The sequence below is a fragment of the Ceratotherium simum genome, chromosome 10 (assembly GCF_057802395.1).
Source record: "Ceratotherium simum simum isolate JZ-2026a chromosome 10, ASM5780239v1, whole genome shotgun sequence".
Taxonomy (NCBI): Eukaryota; Metazoa; Chordata; class Mammalia; order Perissodactyla; family Rhinocerotidae; genus Ceratotherium; species Ceratotherium simum.
The window spans coordinates 36,251,102-36,274,294 of NC_141909.1; the positions used below are offsets into that span (position 1 = coordinate 36,251,102).

General features: G+C 34.9%; 1 protein-coding gene across 2 annotated transcripts in view; it reads left to right on the plus strand.

The window, feature by feature from the left end:
* DACH1 (dachshund family transcription factor 1) overlaps positions 1-23,193 on the plus strand; it is a 415,533-nt gene that overhangs the window by 156,058 nt on the left and 236,282 nt on the right. For both annotated transcript variants that reach the window (XM_004423069.3, XM_087435994.1), the window contains exon 2: positions 19,310-19,425. In XM_004423069.3, coding sequence (XP_004423126.2) covers positions 19,310-19,425 — 116 coding nt within the window. The remainder of the gene's footprint in view (positions 1-19,309; positions 19,426-23,193) is intronic.

Below are 23,193 nucleotides of genomic sequence, written 5' to 3' on the forward strand. Positions count from 1 at the left end.
TGAGCTAATGCCAGTCTTCCTCTATTTTGTATGTGGGTCATCACCACAGCATGGCTGACTAGTGGTGTAGGTCTGCACCTGGTATCCAAACCCGTGAACCTGGGCTGCTGAAGTGGAGTGCGCCAAACTTAACCACTGTGCCATGGGGCCAGCCCCCCTTGCTTGATTCTTTTAAATAGAATGTTGTAGCATAGAATAGAATGCGAAGAACATGGATTTTGCACAGCTTCATTCATATATGTGTTAAAAACATCTTTTTGATAAGAAGAGGAGGAAAAGGAGGAGGCAGCTGGTAGAAATTAAATCTTACCCATTGTGTGCATAAATGTTTATATAATTTGGGATTGGCAATGTTGCTAATGGTGGCTATGAAGCTGAAGATACAAGGTTGTGGAGTGGCGTCTTGGTGCTTGGTCGTCACATATTAAATATTAATGCAATGTTGCAGGAGAGCAGTGAACCAAGAGTTTAGGCTCCCATGTCTACAGACAACTATAGAATCAAACACTATGAGACAGCATGGAATTGAACAAACATTCACACCTCATTATGAAATCTGAATTTTTCCTTATACTTCCTTTCTTTGAATTAATATACCTTTCTGTTTCCCTGCCCGTACTTTATCATCTCACATAAGATCCCATCTGATTTTTATTTTTTATCTTTCTACTTCACTGTAACCTTACTTCTCTTTATTTCTACTTTGTCATTGTAGTATCTTAAATTTCTTCTCCAAACCCTAGTTACTCCCTTAACTACCTCATATCAATCTTCCTTTTGTTCTATCACTATTTCTCATTTCCTTTTATATTTGATATTTCTGGGTTCCACGCTCTGGTGTTTAAGTGAATTTCACTTATATATCTGAACAAAGAGTCATCAAATAGAAAATATTTTTTAATAGAATATAGAGTGATATGATCATTATATTATAGGAAGACTATATGGTGAATAAAGTATGATCATTTTAGGAAAACAATTGCATCTAAAATTACATGTATTAATTATAAATGTAATAATTATCAACTATTATATTAAATTATTAAATCTCATGTATAAAAATATACTTACCCAAGAAAGTATCTTGATCATGTAGTAATTTAATAAGCATTCATTTCATAGAGTTGTATATATAACCATTTATTTAAAAAAGCTATGGGGGGCTGGCCCCATGGCTTATTGGTTAAGTGCGTGCGCTCTGCTACTGGCAGCCCGGGTTCAGATGCCAGGCACGCACCGAGGCACTGCTTCTCCGGCCATGCTGAGGCCGCGTCCCACATACAGCAACTAGAAGGACGTGCAACTATGACATACAACTATGTACTGGGGCTTTGGGGGAAAAAAAAAGGAGGAGGATTGTCAGTAGATGTTAGCTCAGAGCCAGTCTTCCTCAGCAAAAAGAGGAGGATTAGCATGGATGTTAGCTCAGGGCTGATCCTCCTCACCAAAAAAAAAAAAAAAAAAACCTATGGGGGGCTGGGCCTGTGGCATAGCGGTTAAGTGCACGCGCTCCTCTGCTGGCGGCCTGGGTTCAGATCCTGGACACACACCTAGGCACTGATGCACTGACATACCGCTTGACAGGCCATGCTGTGGCGGCATCCCATATAAAAGGTGGAGGAAGATGGGCACAGATGTTAGCACAGGGCCAGTCTTCCTCAGCAAAAAGAGGAGGATTGGCATGGATGTTAGCTCAGGGCTGATCTTCCTCACAAAAAAATAAAATAAAGTAAAATAAAAAAACTGTGGGCCCGACCCAGTGGCATAGTGTTTAGGTTCACGCACTCCACTTCAGCGGCCCAGGGTTCGTGGGTTCGGATCCTGGATGTGGACCTATGCCCCGCTTGTCAAGCCATGCTGTGGTGTCATCCTGTATGGAAAGTAGAGGAAGACGGGCACAGATGTTGGCTTGGGGCTAATCTTCCTCAGCAAAAAGAGGAAGATTGGCAATGGATGTTAGCTCAGGGGTCAGTCTTCCTCACCAAAAAAAAACTACTTAAAATGAATGTGTGCCTGTACTAAATAACACTGCTGTCTTGCATGTCAGTCAATAGCCTTTTGTGTGTACTTCATTTTTGCATGTGTACCTGCATGAGTCCTACAAATTATGAATACCTACTATGTGCTTTAAGATCGAGGAGAGCTGGTAAAGGTTTATTAAGAAGTCTGATTTTAGATTTTAGGTCAAGTGCTGGTTTTGTATTTTTTAATCTATAATTCTGGAAAGGTTACTAGAAAATAATTCACTAGTTAAAGTTAAAATTTAGAAGCCTTTAAATTAATGGATTTTGCTTTTAACTTAGTAAAAGTTAATTTACTTTGAAGTTCTCTTAACCAATTAAAAGCTAAGATGGGGTGAGGGATATGAAAAGTTTGGAAATGCCAATTTGCATTAATTGTCATTTTCAAATATAAAGTTTGCATTGTTTACTATAGCTCCACAGAGGGGAAAAAAGATAAGGACATCTTCCTTTCCACAATATTAGAATATTAGTATATCCGTGCAATAGGGCTCGTCCAGGTAGGCCCAGTGATCTAACCTACTCTATGGCACTCCCTTAAATGTACCATGTAAATTAACGCTGTTCATTTCTCACCATCTATTCCTGAACTTGCTCTCTTCACAGCAGGACCGTCTCCCAGTTTTTGCTGAGATCAATTTTTTTTATTTGTCTTTTCTTTTTCGTTTTTATTAATCCATTTGCCATTTCCATTGACTTCAGCATGTATGGAGAATGCTAGCATGTGTCTAAACTGTGTGCATGTGTGTCTGTGTGTGCACGTGCACGTGTGGGTGTGTGCTTTTAACAGAATCTCAGAGTGCATTAGTCCAGGTGACCAAGCAAACAGTAACCAGAAAACATAACAGAAAAGATGCAGTTAAAATAAAGATCATACAATCAAATGTTTTTAGCAGTACCAATTCAGGAATATAGCTAAATAAGAAAAGGAGCATTGCTTTTAAAATCTTTGATGAAAGTTAATTTAAAAAAATCAAGGAAAACCAAAGTTTCTAGATAGTTCTATGTTTTCTAAGTTTTCCATCTAGAATATTACTTGTTTAAAAAAAACAATGAACGTTTTGACATAATGTGAGACTACAGAATTTCACATATTCAACTGTAAAATTTAGTTGGGAGAGCTAACACAAGTTTCAGCATTTCCTTCAAATATTCAAACTTTATGAAGAGTTTTGTGTGAAGGTTCAAAACAAGAGAAATTCCTTGGGTTGATTCAAAATATCTTCTGTAGCAAAATTCTACCATTGCCTTTTTTCATCCTGTTCAGATAGATATCTTACATACCGGGGGACTTTGCTCATAAACTACTCATCACACACCACCTATTCAGGTAGAGTAAATCCTATTGATGAACCCAGCAAAAGAGTACGGAGCCTCTACACCAAAGAGGCCAAATCTTGTAGGAAGATATACTACTCTTTCTCACTCAAACAGGGAGGCCTCAATATTTAATAAAATTCTATTTAGTTTTCAGAAAAGTCAGGCTAAATGTTAACAAAAAATGAAATGCAATTCAAAAATTATCTGACTGCTTCAAGGTGTAATTAAAGGTGAGGGTGAGGGTTTTTTATGTGGATAGTAATCCTCATGTCTTCGTTCATTTTTTATCATGTCGATTTCTTTAACTTTTTTTTTTTTTAAGTTGCACAGCTCCCCTTGGTATATAGGACTCTTGGAGGCTAAACTTGCCCTAAGTTTTTCAATTTGTGGAAGGTAAATAGCCAAGTTATAAATTCTAGTCAATAAAGTCTAGATGTTATGCTCCTAATATGAAGGCAGTTTAGGATCTATTTCTAATACTAATTTTTGCTTTATACATATGCTTCTAAAATAAAATACTCTTCTGTACACGATTTATTTCTAACATTTTCAGAGCATTAAATGTTAGTTCTTCCTGGTGTTTGAAAAATAATATCCTTTGGATGTAACTGAATCCATCACTGGATGCTCAACCAATTTTATTATTTTCTTGACTTAAAAAAAAACTCGTTCATTGACAAATATTTAGAAAATTTCAAAAAACTAATAAGTAAAGATAATATATAATCACAAAGAAGAGGAAAAGCACTGATAGAATATATAAAATGTGATCATACTATCTAATCTGTTATAAAACATAAAAATATACCATGGACATATTTTTGTATCGTTTTTATCTAGCCTAGCTTTCTAATATGTATAATTTTAATGACCTACTAGAATTTCAGTCTAGCATACACCATAATTTATTCAACTCAGCATATTTATATGAACCTATAGGGTTTTATTTTTAAATATTCTCTATCTCTTGATATTACCTCAGGATGAATTCTTAGATTTGTCAATATGAAAGTATTGGGCTAAAAGTATTCATATTTTAAATTTTGATACATTGGGCCAAATGAACTTTGAGAAATATTATGCAATATATATATACTTCTGCCAGTGTGGTGTCAGTATTTTGTAGCTTTGCCAATGTGATGGACATGATGTGATGTTTTGTATTTGATTTGATCTTTAGTTCTTTATTTACTACCGAGGTTGTAGATTTTTTTATATGCTAATTCATTAGTTACTTATTTATGTTATTTTCCTATTTGTATTCATTTGCCATTTAATATTGAATTCTTCATGTTCATAAATTAAGAGTAATAATCCTTTATCTTTGACATATACATTTTCCTGTTTTGTCACTTATCTTTCAAAATTAGTTTTCCTAAAAATGTTTTTAAGTTTTATGCAGATTATTCTATCAATCACTTCTTTTTATAGTTTCTGGCACTAATGTCATGCTTATAAAGTCCTTTCTTATCCCAAGGATAGTACTCTTTTAGTCTTTTGCAATTTTTAAGCAGGTATTTACTTAATCTACTTCTTTAAATGCATCAAATGGAAATCTATCTCAACTTTTCAAATAGCTAGCGAATTGTTCTGACATCATTTAAAAAATAATGTAGCCTTCCCATGGAATTACATGCAATGTTTTAGAACTTTCATATATAACCATGCATATGTAGGGAAGAATCTGTGAAAATAAAGTTTTAGTCCAAAGCTGGTTTATTTTTGATTACTTAGAAGTGTAGATTAAATCAAATGATTAAAAAGGCATACCTTATTATGGAAGTATGAATTAAATTTTCAAGTGCCTGTGTCTACATTTTTAAACCAATTTAAAAAATGTACATATTTGGGTGTAGAACACCTTGGTTGATGATTTTAAGCTCCACAGATTGCTATCAGTTTAAAAATTTATGGAGTATTCTCTCTCCAACCACATCATTTTGAAGAGCTAAGACAGATCCAGAGTTTTCAGTTAGAGGTAGAATAATACAAAGAAGGCAATAACTCAGCAGCCTTCTACTTCATCATCATTATCAAACTGACACCATACAAAACACTCTGACATGCCATAGCCCCAGCCTCTCAGGTATTTAAATAGCTACTAAGACAGTGTAGATTCAGATGGTCATAGACCAGCAGTGAGCATTCGTTTCTTCCTTCACCTACTCATTCGTTTCATTTAATAGATATTTATTGAGTCCTTACTTTGTGCTGGACACTGTTCCTATATTCTGGGAATACAGCAGTGAACAAAACACATTTAAAAATCCCTGCCCACATGAAGCCTACATTGACGGATGATTACTAATAAACAAGTAAATATTTAGTATTCCTAAACAGTGCTCAGGCTAAAAATGCATCGGGGTGAGGGAGGGGAGCTATTAACTGGACTGGTGTCACGTTGTATAGGGGTCAGGGAAGGTGAGGCATGGAGACACCTTACTGAAGAGCTTTCTGGGAAGTAGCAACAGTAAGTGCAAAGGTGTGGAGGCAGAAACATTCAAATATTTTTCAAAATAGTGCATATATTTTGAAATAATAAATGTATTCGGAGTTGTAGAATGGAAATGCAACCTTGAAACTGAATTTCAATAATCATTTACATATGGCTGTTTACTTTTGATGTAAATTTCTTCAGGGTTGAAATGTTTTTATGATTAGCATGGCAATTCGGAGTGGACTTTGGCTCAGTCAGACCTGGTTCCATTCAGGTCTGCTAATGCAGCAGTCTGTGGCCTGTTCAAGTTACTTATTCTCCCTCCTGGAACCATTCCATTTATCTCTAAAATAGGCATAATGGTAATATTTCTCTGATAGAGTTATTGTGAAGATTAAATCGTATAATGTGTGTCAAAATATTTAGCATAATAACAATCCCATAGTAAATTCAGTTATTATTCCATCTGATGATTTATTTATTTATTTTTTTTGTGAGGAAGATCAGCCCTGAGCTAACATCTGTTGCCAATCCTCCTCTTTTTTGCTGAGGAAGATTGGCCCTGGGCTAACATCCACGCCCATCTTTCTCTACTTTATATGGGGCTTGGCCACAGCATGCCTTGACAAGTGGTACGTCAGTGTGTGCCAGGATCTGAACCTGCAAACCCCGGGCCGCCGAAGCGGAGCTTGCGAACTTAGCTGCTGCGCCACCAGGCCAGCCCCTCGATCTGATGATTTTGAATCTCTATTTTGACAATAGCAGCTGACTTAATTTTCACTCTAATCTCATAAAAATCTACAAAATTGTGAGTCATTTTCACGTATTATCACTTCCTAAGTATGAATATTATAATTAGACCATACATTGCCTTTCCTGAAGGGTCCCTTCTAGACACTCAATATTGCCTTTTACAATTTGATCTTCAGGTACCAGGCTCACCCACCCCTTTTGGTTGAGTTAGTCCGCAGTACAGAACACACACCATTAGCTCCCCTCTGTACTGGAAAGCAGAGGGGGGCTTCAGAGGAAACAAAGTTGGTTATTACCTCAAAGGCCTTACAGAATAGCCAGGACTGTAACACACATAAGAGACATACTAAATCTACAAATATGGCCTAGAAATTCTGTGCAGATGGAACCTTCATTGAGGCCTAAACCCACCCATCATTCCTGGTGCTCTACATACTTTCCTGCCTTGGAGCCCTTGATCATGCCATTTGAAAACTTTCAGTGCCTTCTCACCTTATCTCCATCAGTCAAAATCACATTCATGTTTCAAGACGCACTGCAAATGCCGTTTCCCTCTTTATATTATTTGAAAATTTATCCTCTTTTTTTTTGTTACTTGAGACAGTGTCATAAGTAACAGTATATTCTACCAATAAGAAGCTCCCTTTTGTAGAAAGAGTTGTATTTTGTTGTCATCGTCTTTGTCATGGTATCTAGGACCAGTCTTTGCACCCAGGGGTTACCCAACCCTTGTCTGTGGCTCTTATAAGGTTGGAAGGAAAAAAAGAACACATTGGAGTGAGTCATCAGATCCATAGTCATGGACTTGGAGAGTCTTTTTTCTGATGATGAGGCTAAGGCAGAATGTAAATATCAGAAAATCCTCTAACAAACAGAGAGATAAAGAAATTGACTGAAATATGGAATTCTATCTTCAGCTTTAAAAAATCAAAATGTAATAGCTATTATTTCCTCTAGACTTCTCTATAATATCACGTCAGGCACAAGATTAATCAAGAAACAGTTTTTTCATTGGAACTAATGAATAAGAAAATCTGTATTTTTACTCTTAGTAACACCATATTTCAACATATCTCTGCCTCAGTCTCCATATTTATAAAATGGCAATAACACTTTCATTTCACAAAGCTAATGAATTAAATGAAATAATACACATCAAGTTCTCAAAAGAATTCTTGGTGCATATAAATATGTCAGCTCTAAATGTAAGCTACTATTATTTAGTCAATTTAAAAAACACTATTAAGGCAATACTTTTTAGTATTTTTGATTATGATATGGGTACAAATAAATAAATAAGGGAATATAGGAATTAGCATAATGATTGGGATTTTAAAAGCAGCATCTGCATAGTATTCTAGGGGAAAATATCCTGTGATAAAATAATGTCTATTCAAGCTTGAAAGGACAATTGCCAATGTCTTCTCCAACGCTCTGGTGCAGGCAGTTTATATCATAATTTCTTATAATATCGAAAATTAGTATTAAAAGGCCATTCATTAAAGAAAACACTTTCACAAAGTATTAAATACAATTCAATTAATGTAAATCACATTAATAGCAATGTTTGGTGCTTATGTAACATGTATGTCAGGTAACGAATTAAACATGTTATTAAATCTCTGCAGGCTGGAAACAGCATACCTTTGTCTGTCTTAATATAATCCTTTCATTAGTTCATAGGCCTAGAATCCTCCTGGGAGTATCAAAAAATTGTCAGGAGGTCTCTGAATTCTGGGGTTGGTATCTGAATCTCTGTGCTTCACGACCACGTTTCTTGACAGCTCCCCATGCGTTACACAGTGGAGAGGAATGGCAGATGTATTTTTTTTTTTCTAACAATAAATTAGTCATGTACATTTTCTCCAGAGGTAGCAAACAAATAACTTGTCAGTGGAGGGTGAAAACATGCATTTTAGGTTGAGTCAGCCATCTTACCTCTACATTCACATCCAGGAAGACAAGATTTTCCGAGTTCTGATTTAATAGATTGTTTTTAACTCTCATTTGAAACTGCATCTCTAAGGATCAATAGTTTAATATAAAAATAACTATTGTTTTTACTTTTGTGACTTATGTGTAAAGATGCTCATACCAAATTGTTTTTGCTTGTGTGTGTAGATTTATGATTGTGATTGCTTTAGAACATAAAGATTGATGCACACTAACTCTAGTTTTTTCCCTCATTGTTGTTGGTTGGTGATAATTTCTTTGCAAAATATTTTCATCTTGCATGTTAAAAACATATAATAGCAACTGTGATTAAGATTAAGATAATAAATCATTATAGAAGAATGAAATAAAACTCAGTTGAGTCATTAATGAATTTCCTTGTTATGGATATAAACCCCTCTTAAGGTAAAATATTGAAAGGGAGATGCATTCATTACTGGTCAAAGTCAGTTTTTGTCTACACAGTTGATTATATAACACCAGCTTGTGCTCTTTTTTAATTCCCTAAAATAAAACGTCACAACAAAGATACATTTAAAGTAAATGACTCATAATGTCCTAAAGACAGTTGACTAAAAATCCGTGCCTACCACATATCTACCACATTTCTTAAGGTCAGAAGTATGGAGATAACATGGAGAGAGGAGATATGACCTTTGAAACTATTTGAAAATGACTATGTGCTAGACTGCATGATACTAACCATTTTAAGGAAGGAAAGATGAGCATGGGTTTGAGTAATTCAGGATTTCATTACAGAACTGTGTGTGAGAGAGTGTGTGTGTGTGTGTGTGTGTGTGTGTAAGGTGGATGTGCCTCTATGGATGTTTCCTTACTTAGCACCCCCTCCTCTTCTTTAGTTGACTAACTCCTGTTTTCCCACATCTCATCTTTCCTGAGGTACCCCCACTGTGGCGTTCCCACAACACTCCTTTGGAACATTTACTGCAGTATTTAACAAGATTTATTATAATTTTTTAATGTATCTATCTATTTCCCAAAATAGACTATGAATTACTTGAAGTCAGGGCCAGTATCTTCTTGGTATTTCTAGCACACATTGTAGGGTCAGGCACATTAACATTTAATGTTTGTTGACTGAATTAAGAAACAAATGTACTACACAGATGGATTGCATGGTGCTCAGGGCTTGGCCTTTGGACTATATTGCCATGGTTCACAACTTGGCTCTATTACCTTCTTTTGAAGACAGTTTTTTTAGAGTAGTTTTAGATTTACAACAAAATTGAGCAGAAGGTAGAGAGATTTCCCATATACTCCCTGCTCCCACACATATATAGCTTTCTCCACTATCACCACCCCCCACCACAGTGGTACGTTTGTTACAACTGATGAACTTACATTGGCATATCATAATCATTCAAAGTCCACAGTTTATATTAAAGTTCATTCTTGGTGTTGTACATTCTATGGATTTGGACAAATATATAATGACATGTATCCACCATTATTGTATCACAATAATTTAGTATTTTCACTGCCCTAAAATCTTCTGTGCTTTGCCTATTCATCCTTCCCACCACCCAACCTCACTCTATTACTTTTTATGTGTGGGATATTGAGTAAGGCATCTTACTTTCTTATGTCTCAGTTTCCTCATCAGTAAAATACGGATAGTAATAACACCTATCTCAAGGGTTTGTTATGAATATTAAACGAGTTACATCACAGTGAACTTAGCACAGTGCCTGGCAGTTAGACAACATAACACAACTGTAATTATTTTATTATTTTATGTAATATTCCAAAGTAAAATGAAAATATTTGGGAAGAGGGCATTCAGAGTGTTGGAAATGGCATCCCCTACAGAGGACTGTTGGGTATTATGTTGAGATTGGAGCAATGGGTATATATTGGGGCCAAATTCAAGGTGATCTGCAAAAGCAAATTGATAGTCAACCAGAGTCACTGCACATTTATGAACAGGGTCATATCATGGCGTGTGCCAGTGAAATAAAAGACTGAATACATTGCTTAAAAAAAAATATATATATATATATATATAGCCAACAGTAACTGCAGAGAAGATCTAGTCATTTAAAATTCAAATGGAAAAATTACAAAAAATAAAACTTTTTTCTTTGTGGCTATGGAGTCCCTAGTTTGTATAAAATATTGGTTTAGATATTGCATGTTTTAGTTGGAATATCTTTTAATAATAAATTTTAATTTTATAGAATATGGTCTTGAAGTCTGGCAGGAACTGTGAGAAAGAAGCCAGTCAAGTATTAACTCTTCCCAAAACTTTAAGAAAGCCATTTACAATTTTTTCTATTTATTTTAGGATTTGTCCCTTAGGGAATTTTAGTCAGTCTTTGCAGATAGTTGTAAAAAAGATGGGTTGTGGGTAGACTCATCTGTGACTTGGAAGGTTTATGGGAAGAAGAGAAAATTATAAGGTGATTAAAAGGTTAAAAATATTTAGTTCTCTAGATAAATATGTCACTAAATGAAATTTATAAACAGCCTCCTCTCTGGGAGAAATATCATATATGTGGGTGTATAGTGTATGCTATTGGAAACATAAAAATAAATAGTATTAAAAATTTATATTTCTTTCATTAAAACTTTAAATTACATTAAATTGCCTTTTAATCAACAAAAATATTTATCAAATATGAATATATTTCTATAATAAATCATTAGGTATACTTTATAAGGTGTCATTTACCACTGATGTAAGTAAATAACTAAAATTGAGACAAGAATATATCAAGACCCCTGATTTGATAAAAGTTAACTTCCAAAAATGTATGCACTAAGTTAAGGTATCTAATCTAAGATTAATATACTAATATATTTCATGGATTTTGAAGAATCTTCTTAACGTGGCCCTCAGGTATAGATTCTAAAAAAGAGGAGAGGGACTTATAAGCTTCAGGGGCTAGGTTATCCCAAGTATGTAACCTGTTGACCGCGACTCTCTTTAGTATTTTTGGCTGTCATTAGTTGTTAACACTTGATAGGCAAATGCTTATGAGTAGCTTATTCACATTCCAATATGTTTTAACTTTTATTTTAAGGTAATTTTTTATTCAGTATTTAATACCACCAACTGAGCTGGAGACTTCAGATATTTTGTCAACGAACTTTGAAACCGGTTTTGTATTAAATAAATTTCCTGTACTACTTCAGTCTAGATAGTGAGAGGCAACAATCATTCTTCCTAACCAGAGTAGCTAATTTCAACTTCTATTTATTTTTTGTTAGTGATGATTTCAGTTTACTCATGTTTTGAGTAATCATCAATTCTTATATCAACTCTGTAGAATACATGGATTGCTACTTTCCTGGTCCCTAGAGAACAACTCTCTTGTGACAATTGTCATGTGACTATGACGTGGAGCATGGTTAGATAATGTTGAGAGATGAGGAATTTCCATAATTTGAATATAATAATCCTGTTAGGACAAAGATACTCCTTTACAGCAAGTCTCTAAAACTCCTGGAAATAATAGGTTTCATGGTAAACTAAGTTTAGTAAATGCCTATTTTACCACCTTCCTATAGATTTATAATGCTCTGAGAAATTGTCTCACAAAACAAAAATATTAAAAGCTTTGAGAGTTTGTGAAGTTTTCCCACAAAACATATGTATGTTTAATAGGTTTAACTGGGCATTTCCCAAATTAATTTGAGCATGGAATCTTTTTTTTTTTTAATTTATTTTTAATTCTTTTTCACAGGAAATTTTATTTTGTGTATTTGTATATATATTTGTTCAGTTGATGTACAGTATTGCCTGCTGTTCTTGCTCAGGCTGCCATAACAAAATACCATACATGGGACGCCTTAACCAATAGAAATTTATTTTCTGATAGTTCTGGAGGCTGGAAGTCTGAGATCAAGGTGCCAGCATGGTCGGTTTCTGGTGATGGCTCTCTTCATGGGTTGTAGCCTTCCTGCTGTGTCCTCATGTGACTGAGAGAGAGAGCAAGGAAGCTCTCTGGTGTCTCAATTATAAGGGCACTAATCCCATTCTGAGGGCCTCACCGATATATTCTCATCTAACCCTAATTACCTCCCAAAGGCCCATCTTTAAATACCATCACACTAGAGTTAGGGCTTCAACATATGAATTTTAGGGGAACACAATTCAGTCCATAGCACAGGCCATGTAAAGAGTTGAGGGAATGTTGTGTGTTTTGTGCTCATAAGCCAATAGTCTGAGGGTGCTCTCCAGGTGTTAGCTGGTGATATTTTGGTTGCCTGCTCCATGGAACTTGGTATTTTTATGATGGTGGAAAATCATCTCTTTGAAGAGGTAGCTCATAATCTATTTGTCCTGAGAAGAACACATGGCTGGGACTCACACCTACAGAGAGAATACAAAAAGTCCAAACAAATGTAGGATATGAGATTGTGAGACTGCTCACATTTGTCATCATTGCAAAAAAATAATATATCCCTCAAAGTTTTGCCAGCTATAGAAAAAAACTCCATGCAAAGGGAAAATAATGCTAATCAGACACTTCTTGAATTATTTATATTGTTACCTTTCAGAAAACTGAAAAAAAAATTTCAACTAACAAGTTAACAAGATCTTTCTAAGGGAAAACTACCTATTTATAAACTAAAGATTATAAATCAGTTGCTTCTTTTGGTGAAATATATATGTACATTAATCTTAGGAAGTGCTTTGCATTCTTTTATGTTGTTGGATCTATTTCATGAGGTTAATTTAATCTGGAAGATATCAGTGATTATTTGTTCTTTTGATATTTTAGATTAATTTTATAGTTCTCAAAAGGATAATATTTTTACTTATAATCATCTGCTTTTTATTAGATAGTTTAGAACTGAATTGGAAAAGAAAGATTAAGAGGATAAATTTTATCTGGTTTCTGCTATGGATAGAGGTAAACCTCAGGCACTGATCAAGTTTAGCCAGAATCATGGTTTGTTCACAATGAATTATCTGAAAAATATGGCCAGAGTCACTGAAGTGTTAAACAAATTAATTTTAAAAGTTTGTTTTTTTATTTTAAATGTAATATATGCTTATGACAGAGAAACTAAAGTCTTCAGATGTAGAAATACTATGTAATTCTCCATCCAGTGATAATCCCTCCTAATATTTTACTGTCTCCTTCTAGTCTTTTTTCTATGGGTATTTATTGCTTGCTTTAATTTGCTTAATTTCTCTTTCTCTCTTGTGCTCTATGTCCATATCTGCAGGTTTATATCTTACTTTTTCACTTTAGTTAGAATGTAAGCATTTTCTCATAAACTCCTTATAAACATCACTCTTCATGACTTGATAATGTTCAAGTAGATGTGTAAATCATTAAGCAAATTGTACCTTTCCAATTAGAAATAAGAATATATATGTGGCTTATACAGTCATGCGCCACATAACAACGTTTCTGTCAATGATGGACTGCATATATGACAGTGGTCTCATAAGATTAGTACGATATAGCCTAGAATGCAGTAGGCTATACCACCTAGGTTTGTGTAAGTACATTCTGTGGTGTTTGCACAATGATGAAATCACCTAACAACACATTTCTTCAAACATATCCCCATTGTTAAGTGCTGCATGACTGTATATTTGACTATGTATATAGTCAAAGTTCTCATATGTCTTGGCTTGGCTTTGTAAAAGCAGTTTACTAGAAAAAAATATGCATAATATAAACACACAATTGGAGTTTTCCTGGGGTGAATAGATTTAAGAGGGCAAATGAACTCTCATAGATTAGTAGAGCAAGCTGCTTTACCCCTAAATGGTTGTTTGTGTCCCAAGACTAAAATCAATGCTCACTTGCTGCCAAGTATTTTTCTTCTGCACTGTTATCCCACAGGCTATTTAATTTTATCTTCCTCCTCAAAGAAGGGAGTTTGTCTGTATTCTTGCAACCCTAATGTCTAACCTATTGCTTCTTGGACAGTAGTAACCCCTTTCTCTTAGATAGGTGGATGAATGAATTGAATGATTGAATGGAACCCTTCTTTAAGCAAGTAGGATTTGGAACCAAAATTTCTGCTAGGTAGCTACTTTTGCATTTCCCAATTTATAACCATCACAATCTCTTTCTGCATTTTGCATGTTTCTCTGTTCCAACTCTCAGGAAGAGAATTGAACTTAATTTCTCAAAAGCTACTGAAGAGATTAGCAGAAGATGATGTCTATGGAGAGAATGTTGGGGATTGAAAAATCTGTAATGTACTCTCCCTTTAACATTTTCAAATGCCTCTCACTCTTTTGATGCACTTAGCTTCTTAGTAAGTCGTATTACTTTTGTTTCTTTTTAGTAAGTTGGATTTTGACTTCAGCCTGCATAAGCACAATAAATGGACTAGGAAGAGTTGGTAAACATTATACACTTGTGGGAGAGACAGAAATTAGCATGAGACTGATTTAATGATGTAAACTCAGGAGAGAAGTCTACCAAGTAATCTATCTGGAAAAAAAATTTTTTAACTCAAAATTGCAGGAAAGGGTGTGACTGGGTGGATTCCTAAGTAAGTGATATATTAAGTGTGGACATCTCTAAGCCATTGCTCTCCTCTTTTAATGCAGATGGTTGACAAAGCTAAGGACTACCCTATGGCTCATGTGTGACGCTGGCAAAAACAATTACCAAAGTCATAAATTTGATTTCATTCAAGCTGTTAAGGGTAATAATTTATTTAAGTGAGGTCTTCTGCTTTGATTAGAACTAGGAGAGTTCAGCTGCTCTGATCCTCTGGGGCAGAGCCTGGTTGCTGTGGTAGATAAGGAGGCTTGAAGGTGGCTACTATTGAGGCAATTGATCATTCCAAAAGCAAATGCTTTTGCTAATTGTTTCACTTCCTCTTTTCAGTTAAGTTTTTATTTTTCTTTCCAAGAATAACTTATTTCTAAGAAAGCAAACAGGTCCACTTAAAAAAAAAAGTCCTGATTTAATCAAATATTCAGAGAAGTTCGGTAGCTTGATGAAGGTCAGACCTTCTAGTAAATTGGTAGAGCCAGTATTTAAAGCTAGATCTATCAACGCAATACAACCTATGCTTCTGGACACAGCACTACACATGTTCTCTTGGAAGTTCCCTAAAGCTCTGTTGAAAGTAGTTTAAATATTCAAGTATTTTACAATTAGGTTATCTTCCCTGGAGTCAAGCCCTCTAGCTGTTAGTGACCAAGACTACAGTAAAGGTAAAATACCAAGCCCATCAATAAACGGACCTAACCTAACTGTAGGTCATGAAAGGATAGAGGAAAGTCTTGTTAATAAATAAACCTTCTAACTTCCCCTCAGCCAAGAATTTTTGTATAACTCCAAGGAGAGGTTCCCAGTAGTCCTAACCTTAGGCAAAGGGATAAGTGACTTGAGTTACTTTCCAGATTTTTCCTTCCAGTCCTTTCTGTTCTTTGCATAGGTAAACCAAGACTGTGCTCTCCCCTAATTGTAAAGTAATCCTCCGTAGGGTGTTAGTTGATGGCTATAGAGTGTTACTATCACCAATGGTATTTGCATTTTAATGGAAGGCTTTAAAAGATCTTAAAGCTTCAAGACCAAAAGCAGTAAATTTCTATTGGTGGAATTGGAGACAATGTGATAGATTGGGCGGGAGATATCTGGGGTGAAAGGAGCCCACTGGGTCTATTCTTATCACAGTGTGAAATAAAGTGTTCCTACTTAGTAGCCTGACTTAGGTGAGGACAGCTCCTGTGGGCTGAATAATAAAGTACCTCTAAACAGTTTCATTTTCTTTAAAAGCAAAACAAATTAAAGCACTAAAACTTTCACATCTTAACTTCCTTTTCCTTTCCTACTTTCTCAATGGCATCTTGATTCAGATCTTCCAATACTTCTCTTTCCCTGGGCTTCTGATGTATATTTAACATTATCTTTAGACTCAGAATTCCAAACTTTTTTTGTGCTTTACTTTTCATTTCCTGGAAACTTTGAGACCACTGGAATGGACGAGGTAGAATACTTGAGGAATTTGAGGGAAAGGGCTTCATAAATTGGATTAAAATTTATTTAAATACATATAGTGAGCCAAGTTTTAAGGCCACAAAGACATATTTTATACACTTTCTGCCATACAGTCTTGGGAATGAAACAAATAAGCAGATTGTTATAATCAGTGCAGAAAGAGCTATGCTAGAGTTGTTCACCATGTGCTGTCATAGTGCATGGAAAGAATACTCACTAGAAGTGATTGTTAAGAAGGAAGACTAAGGTTTAGCGAGGTAAAATGAGATGAGGTTGGGTTGGTGTAGAAAAAGGCTTTGGTGGCAAAGGAGGCAGCATCTATAAAGGTAGTGTAATAGGAGACCAAATCAACTCGAGACACTTAAGAAATTCAGTAGGGCCAAATATAAGCCATGAATTTAGAAAGAAAAGGGTGAGATTTAAAAAGTAGGCAGGTGCCAAGTATTGGAAGGCCTTGGTGCCATGCTAAGGAATGTGAATCCTATAGGGAACTATTGATATCTTTAAGCAAATGGAAAACGTGATAAAATTTCTGTTTTAGAAAAATCTTTCTGAAATCAATATGCAAAGTTGTCTAGACTCTAGAATCTAGAGTGCGGTAGGTCTTGGAAGAGTTTGGAAGTCTGTGATAGTAGATCAAATAAGAATTGAGGGGTTGATCTGGAAGATAGGAGTGGGGATAGAGAAGAGAGAATGGATTAAAGAGATGTCTTCATTGGGATGATATTTGAGTGTACAAGGAAAGGTAAAACACAACTGAGTCCTGAATTTTTGGCTTAGTCATTTACGTGCCATTTTGCTGAACCAGGGAAAGAGAAGCAGGTTTTAATGGGGGAGATGCTGAGTTCAGATTTGGATAAGCTGAGTCTTAGATTATTATAGAATATCAAAGCAGAGATTTCCAGTAGACAGGCATTAATCTGTCTGAATCTCGAAGATCTAGACTGTAGGTATATATTTAGGCATTATTCCTTAGCATCTCAGTGATGTCACTAAAAGAGGTCACTCAGGGAGAAAGGAGACTATCAGAGGGCCGTTGATTGACCCTAGGCAAATAACAGGAGGTAAACAACCAGCTGAGGATATGAAGAGTAATAATGAAGGATGAGAATAAGTAGCCAGAGAGATACTTCAGAACAATATGGAACAGAGTATCCTTATTGGTTAGCAAAATAAACAAATACACAATCTCTTTGTTCTTGATTCACAGCCCTCCCGGGTCTGGTCCCAGGCAATAAGTCTAGTGTATCAATCTCTGCTCTTCATCTTATTTGACCTCTTTCAGCTCGTTGGAAACAATCCCTTACATCCATACATTTTCATATTTCCATTCCTTTCTCACATTCTCACTGGAGTGTACTTTTCCTCTCCATGTTTAACTCTCCCTTCAGAATTCTCTTCTAATGCTTCCACTGCCGTGAAATCCTATCTCCCTTCCCTCAACATGGAAGAATCATCATCCAGCCTAACTTCCAATTAGTATTCGAATTGTGGCTTTCTTATGACACTTAGCACATTCCAGTTTGCACCATCGTTTTTTTATGCACCAGATTTGTCCCCTTTGGCAAGAGTATAAGGTCCTGAAGGCTAAAGAACCCATTCTCCCAAATTAGCCTCCACATGCACTACTTTGAAAACAGCAAGTGCTTAATAATTATGCGTTAAATGACTGCATATATTACTTACACTAAATAATATTGGTCAGATCTTTGAATCTTCTGATGAGGCAAAGGATCTGAGCTGAGGCTAACGTGGAAATGCTAACATATGAAGGATGTATCTGGAGGTTCTGATATACCTAGGCACATATTGGCCACAAAAGTGATGGAAAAGCATTTCATGAAAGCACATTTATGATACAAATGCAGAAAGTGGAAACATAATGCTAAGTATGTTTGTTTCAAAAATCGCTAATATTATATTCTTCATGTTATTGTCATACAAAGATAGTGAATATTTGTCTCCTCTTCACGGTCTGTTTTTATAATTTTAAAAATTAATCTTGTACAGTAGGCACATAAAGGACAAGTACTGCTAAAGCACAAACACAAAGTATTTTTATTTCTCTTAAAGGCAGATATAAGATTCTTACTGGCAGTTTTTCAATGATGTCCTAGAAATAATCCTAAGCCTTTCCAATTTATTTTAATATATTAAAAGTAAGGCAACCTAGTGGGGCTGTTCATTTAAATAGAATAAGGGTTAAATGATAACTTGACTTATCTTTTAAATGACAAAAAATAAAGAAATTGCAAGACCTTTTCACACATTAGATATGTATTGTCATTTATCATCTAGATATCAGGCTAGCAGTGCGAAGTAATAAAACATATCATCGAAAAATGTGCTATAGGTCTGAATCACTCTTTCATTCCACCTCCCAGCTAACTGTAGTATTAAATCAAACAAGCAGAACATTTCCTTAGGCAGCCATTGCCTTTTAATTTCCTGAAGAACCTTAAAATATCATTCATTACAAGTACTACACATATTTGGTTTTTAAAAGTCTCATAAATCAATAGCAGGCTGACTGTAATAATTATTACAAGTTAGTGCATAATTTTCGTGCTGAAGGCTGCATGCAGAACTTTAGCATATGCAAACGAGGCAATTCAAACTGTGTATAGATATTAATATGAAGAAGCAGGTAACGAGGTGCAGGCTATGAATTATGCATCAAGAGTGGCTGATCTTCAATGAGGAAAATGAATTCAGCATGTAATCTAATTAGTGATGGAAGTCTATTACATCTAACTGCAAAAGCAACCGTCCTTGAAACAAATTTATTTACAGTCCATGTTACCACTTGAAACAACTTTGAAATGATGTGTAAGACAACAGCTTAATTGTAAAAATTTTTTGTTTGTTTGTTTCAGTTCTAGACCTGGAAGGCCTCCTAAGAGGACTCAAAGTGTCACCTCCCCAGAGAACTCTCATATCATGCCACATTCTGTCCCTGGCCTCATGTCTCCTGGGATAATCCCACCAACAGGTAAGAGTGCTACTTATTTATGCTGAAAATATTAAAAATTAGCCAATGGCATAGCTTTTATATATACCTATCTTTATGTAGAGATTTACACCCATCAATTATGTTTTGTGTGCACTAAGATACTGTTACTGATGAGAATTTATTTTAAAACTGCATTATGATTATCATCATTTATTTAAAGTAAAATGAAAGAAGCTTAATTGAGCATGGTGCTAGGAGTTATTCTAATGAATTCTCTCATCAATATCAAACAAATTATTATCACTATTTTCCTGTTAAGGAATCAAAGCTTAGAGAGAATCAGTGACTTTCCCAAGGTCAATCAGCTGGTAATTGTCAGTGGCTATTCAAACCCAGGTCTCTGGATTCTAAACTTATTTCTCATTGCACAAGAACTTTGAAATAGATTGAAATGCCTTCAAACAAAAGACAGTAACTATGTCTAATACAAATATCTCCTAATTTTTATCAGAATATAATGTGACTACATTTCCATTAGAAACATTTGAAAGGTGTTTATTACTAGAATTTTGGAGATGTAAAAGTAAAAGAATAGTTTTGACTACATAAGCTCCATACCAAAAACAACTTCAACAATGCACTGCATACAAAAATAACTCATTTGAGCCAGCCCTGATGGTCTAGTGGTTAAAGTTTGGTGATCTCACCGCTTTGGCAGCCTGGGTTCATTTCTCAATTGCGGAACCACACCACCTGTCTGTCAGTTACTATGCTGTGGTGGTGGCTCACATAGAAGAACTAGAAGGACTTAACAACTAGGATATACAACCATGCACTGGGGCTTTGGAGTGGGAAAAAAAGAGGAAGATTGGCAACAGATGCCTGTGTTAGCTCAGGGCGAATCCTTCCCTGCAAAAAAAAAAAGTTAACATTTGATTTCTACCACGTGGATGTTTTCATTAATTTTTCTATTTATTTCTACATTTGCCAACTTTCCATGTTTTATCCAGATCCATGATCAAATTAAAAAATAATGATAATGATGATATTATTATTATTATTATTATATAACATATAATATTTGTATTAATTCTTGTCATCATGGAAGTTAATGAGGAGATGTACATATACACATATAATTGTCATGTAACATAACTGATACAGGAAAGGAATCTGGCAAGATGAGGAGAGAGTCTTCATTTTTTCTCTGAATTCCCATATCAATGTTTTCTTTTCTTTTGTCACATTTGTCTTTCTCTATGCTGTAATATAATCATGGATATCTGATTTCACATTCCATATTTGGTTCAAAGCTTCTTGAAAGTAGTGACTTGTAACTTACTTTTATTTTAGTGGCAGCACCTGAACAATTTCTTCACCTTTGTGGACCTTTATCAAACATCCACTGAGTTAAATTTGAAGTTATTTGTTCATTTTATATGTTCAATTTTTTTTCAGTAAGGTTCCAAATGTTTTTAATAGTAAATAATTTGAATTCCCATGGAGAGTTGTATTTTTATGCTAATTTTGCAGATGAAAAGTTGAGATACGGAAAAATGAAATCAATAGCTGAAAACAATTACAGAGCAGTTATCATCATTTCTATTTGTTTAGTTAATCATGGTTCCCAAGTAACTGAATCCTACTGTCTGAAATTCTAATTCCAGATTTGATATTGGGAAAAGAAATTTTTTAAGCCTTACCTGTTTTGATAGGCCTTGACTAGATAAAATTTCCTTATTTGAAAATTTGGGATTTTTTTTGGTACTACATAGGCAAGATAGAAGTAAGATCTTAACTTTTCATGTTTCATGGTTGAAAGACTCAGGTGTGCTAGAAGAAAGACCTGAGTCTTTGACTTAACTTTTCAATGAACTATGTTTTGTGGATTTCAAAAAAAAAATAAATAAATAAAAATAATCATTTTAATAATCATCCTGTATTTGATAAGTCTGTGTTAACACTCACATATCACTATTATGGGAGAAAAGTATTCGAGATTGTATTTGTATTAAAATAAGGAAGCTCTGGTTCTAAATTGTCTACCAATATTTAATCTTTTAAGGTAAAGACAATAAATACTTCATTACCAAAGCAATGATGAAATAAGTTGATGTCAGAATCTAAGTATAGTAACACCTTGCATAATTAACACCATCAAGTAACTTTGGGGTAAGTGAAGTTTCCAAATAACTGAAGATCACATGCCAAAACTCAAAATCAAAATATTAAGTTATTTTTGATAGACCTCTTTCTGAAATATCTTACATACATCCCTGGCTTGGTGAACAGAGACACTGAAGAGAATTTAAACTTGACTCAACATAATGGACATTCATTTTTGAAATAGGATCATTTCATATATTTTAGTTGCTGTGCTGTCTTCTCAGACCTGCTTTTTTACTTTTGTACTTCCTAATATGTTGTGAACCCAGAAACCACAAGTTCACTCAATCTTATTAAACATTACATTGAAAAAGATCTTAAGTAGTCATATTCTAGAGAAGGATGAGGAAATGGAGGCTCCTCAGGAGAGTAGACTGGATTGAAAAGTGGGTCTTAGAGAGTTCGGTGCTCTATAGAGTGAATGCCTTTAAAACAGGGCATGTGACCTCACTATTGACTGTTTCACTTACTTGCAACTTTTAGAGATTGGTCCAAAGGTTTGAAGCTGCCAGAATTTTGACTGTTGTATCTGAATGGTGTTATCTTAATATAATTAATATGATTGCTCCTTTTACATAAAATTTTTCTGGATGGAGAAGTTTAGATTTTAGAGAATACAGAATAGTATTTCCATCCCCTGGAGAACGTATCATTTACTATCTTAAAACATTAACCAGAAATTTAATGGTTTTAAAGAAATCTTATAGTTCTCAAAAGAGTATAACACTTTTCTTCCAAGGAGTACCTAGTGTATTGGCGGAATACATTCAAAATGGACATATAGACTTTTATGTCTCAGGATTTTATTTACATTCGTTACTTTCTTTGCTTAGGTTTGTTACTTTCCTTAAAAAATAAAATGTCATTGTTTTCTTCCTAAGATGGGGAAGGTGAAGTGTGTTCTTTTTTAAAACTTAACGAAAAAGTTTTATTGGGGCCAGCCTCGTGGCCTTACAAGGCGTGCTCCACTTCTTCCACCCGGGTTCAGTTCCCTGACACGGACCTAAACCACTCATCAGCGGCCATGCTGTGGCAGCGACCTACATACAGAATAGAGGAAATTGGCACAGATGTTAGCTCAGGGTGAATCTTCCTCAAGCAAAAAGTGGAAGATTGGCAACAGAGGTTAGCTCAGGGTGAAACTTCTTCAGTAAAAAAAACAAAAACAAAACTTAATGAAAAAGTTATACATCAATATTGTTGACATTAAACAAACTAGTTTGATGACATTTTTACTGTGTTTTTGACCTGTGAGTCTGGAATTTTAAAAACTGTTTCCAAGAGTCTATAGTTATATCAGTATCTTTAAAAGACTTGGAAATCATGTTTCTGAAACTAGCAAAACAAACATACAAACATGCAAGCCTCAAGAAAACAAAGAAAAAAGAAGACCACCCCCACCCCCCAAATCTCAAATCCTCTCTAAGATTTAAATTGTAACTTACCTATGCACATTTACCAGTACTTTTGTATTCCCAGTATTACCGTTTGAAAAGCATAAAAGATGCAAATCTACCTTCAAAGTTGCCAAACTGTTCCTGTGAAAAAGAAAATTTATTAATTTTGACAAATTTATTAAAATCTATCTGTATGTTCCTAATCATTCCTCATTTTTTCTTTTCAACAATTGAACATTAGAGT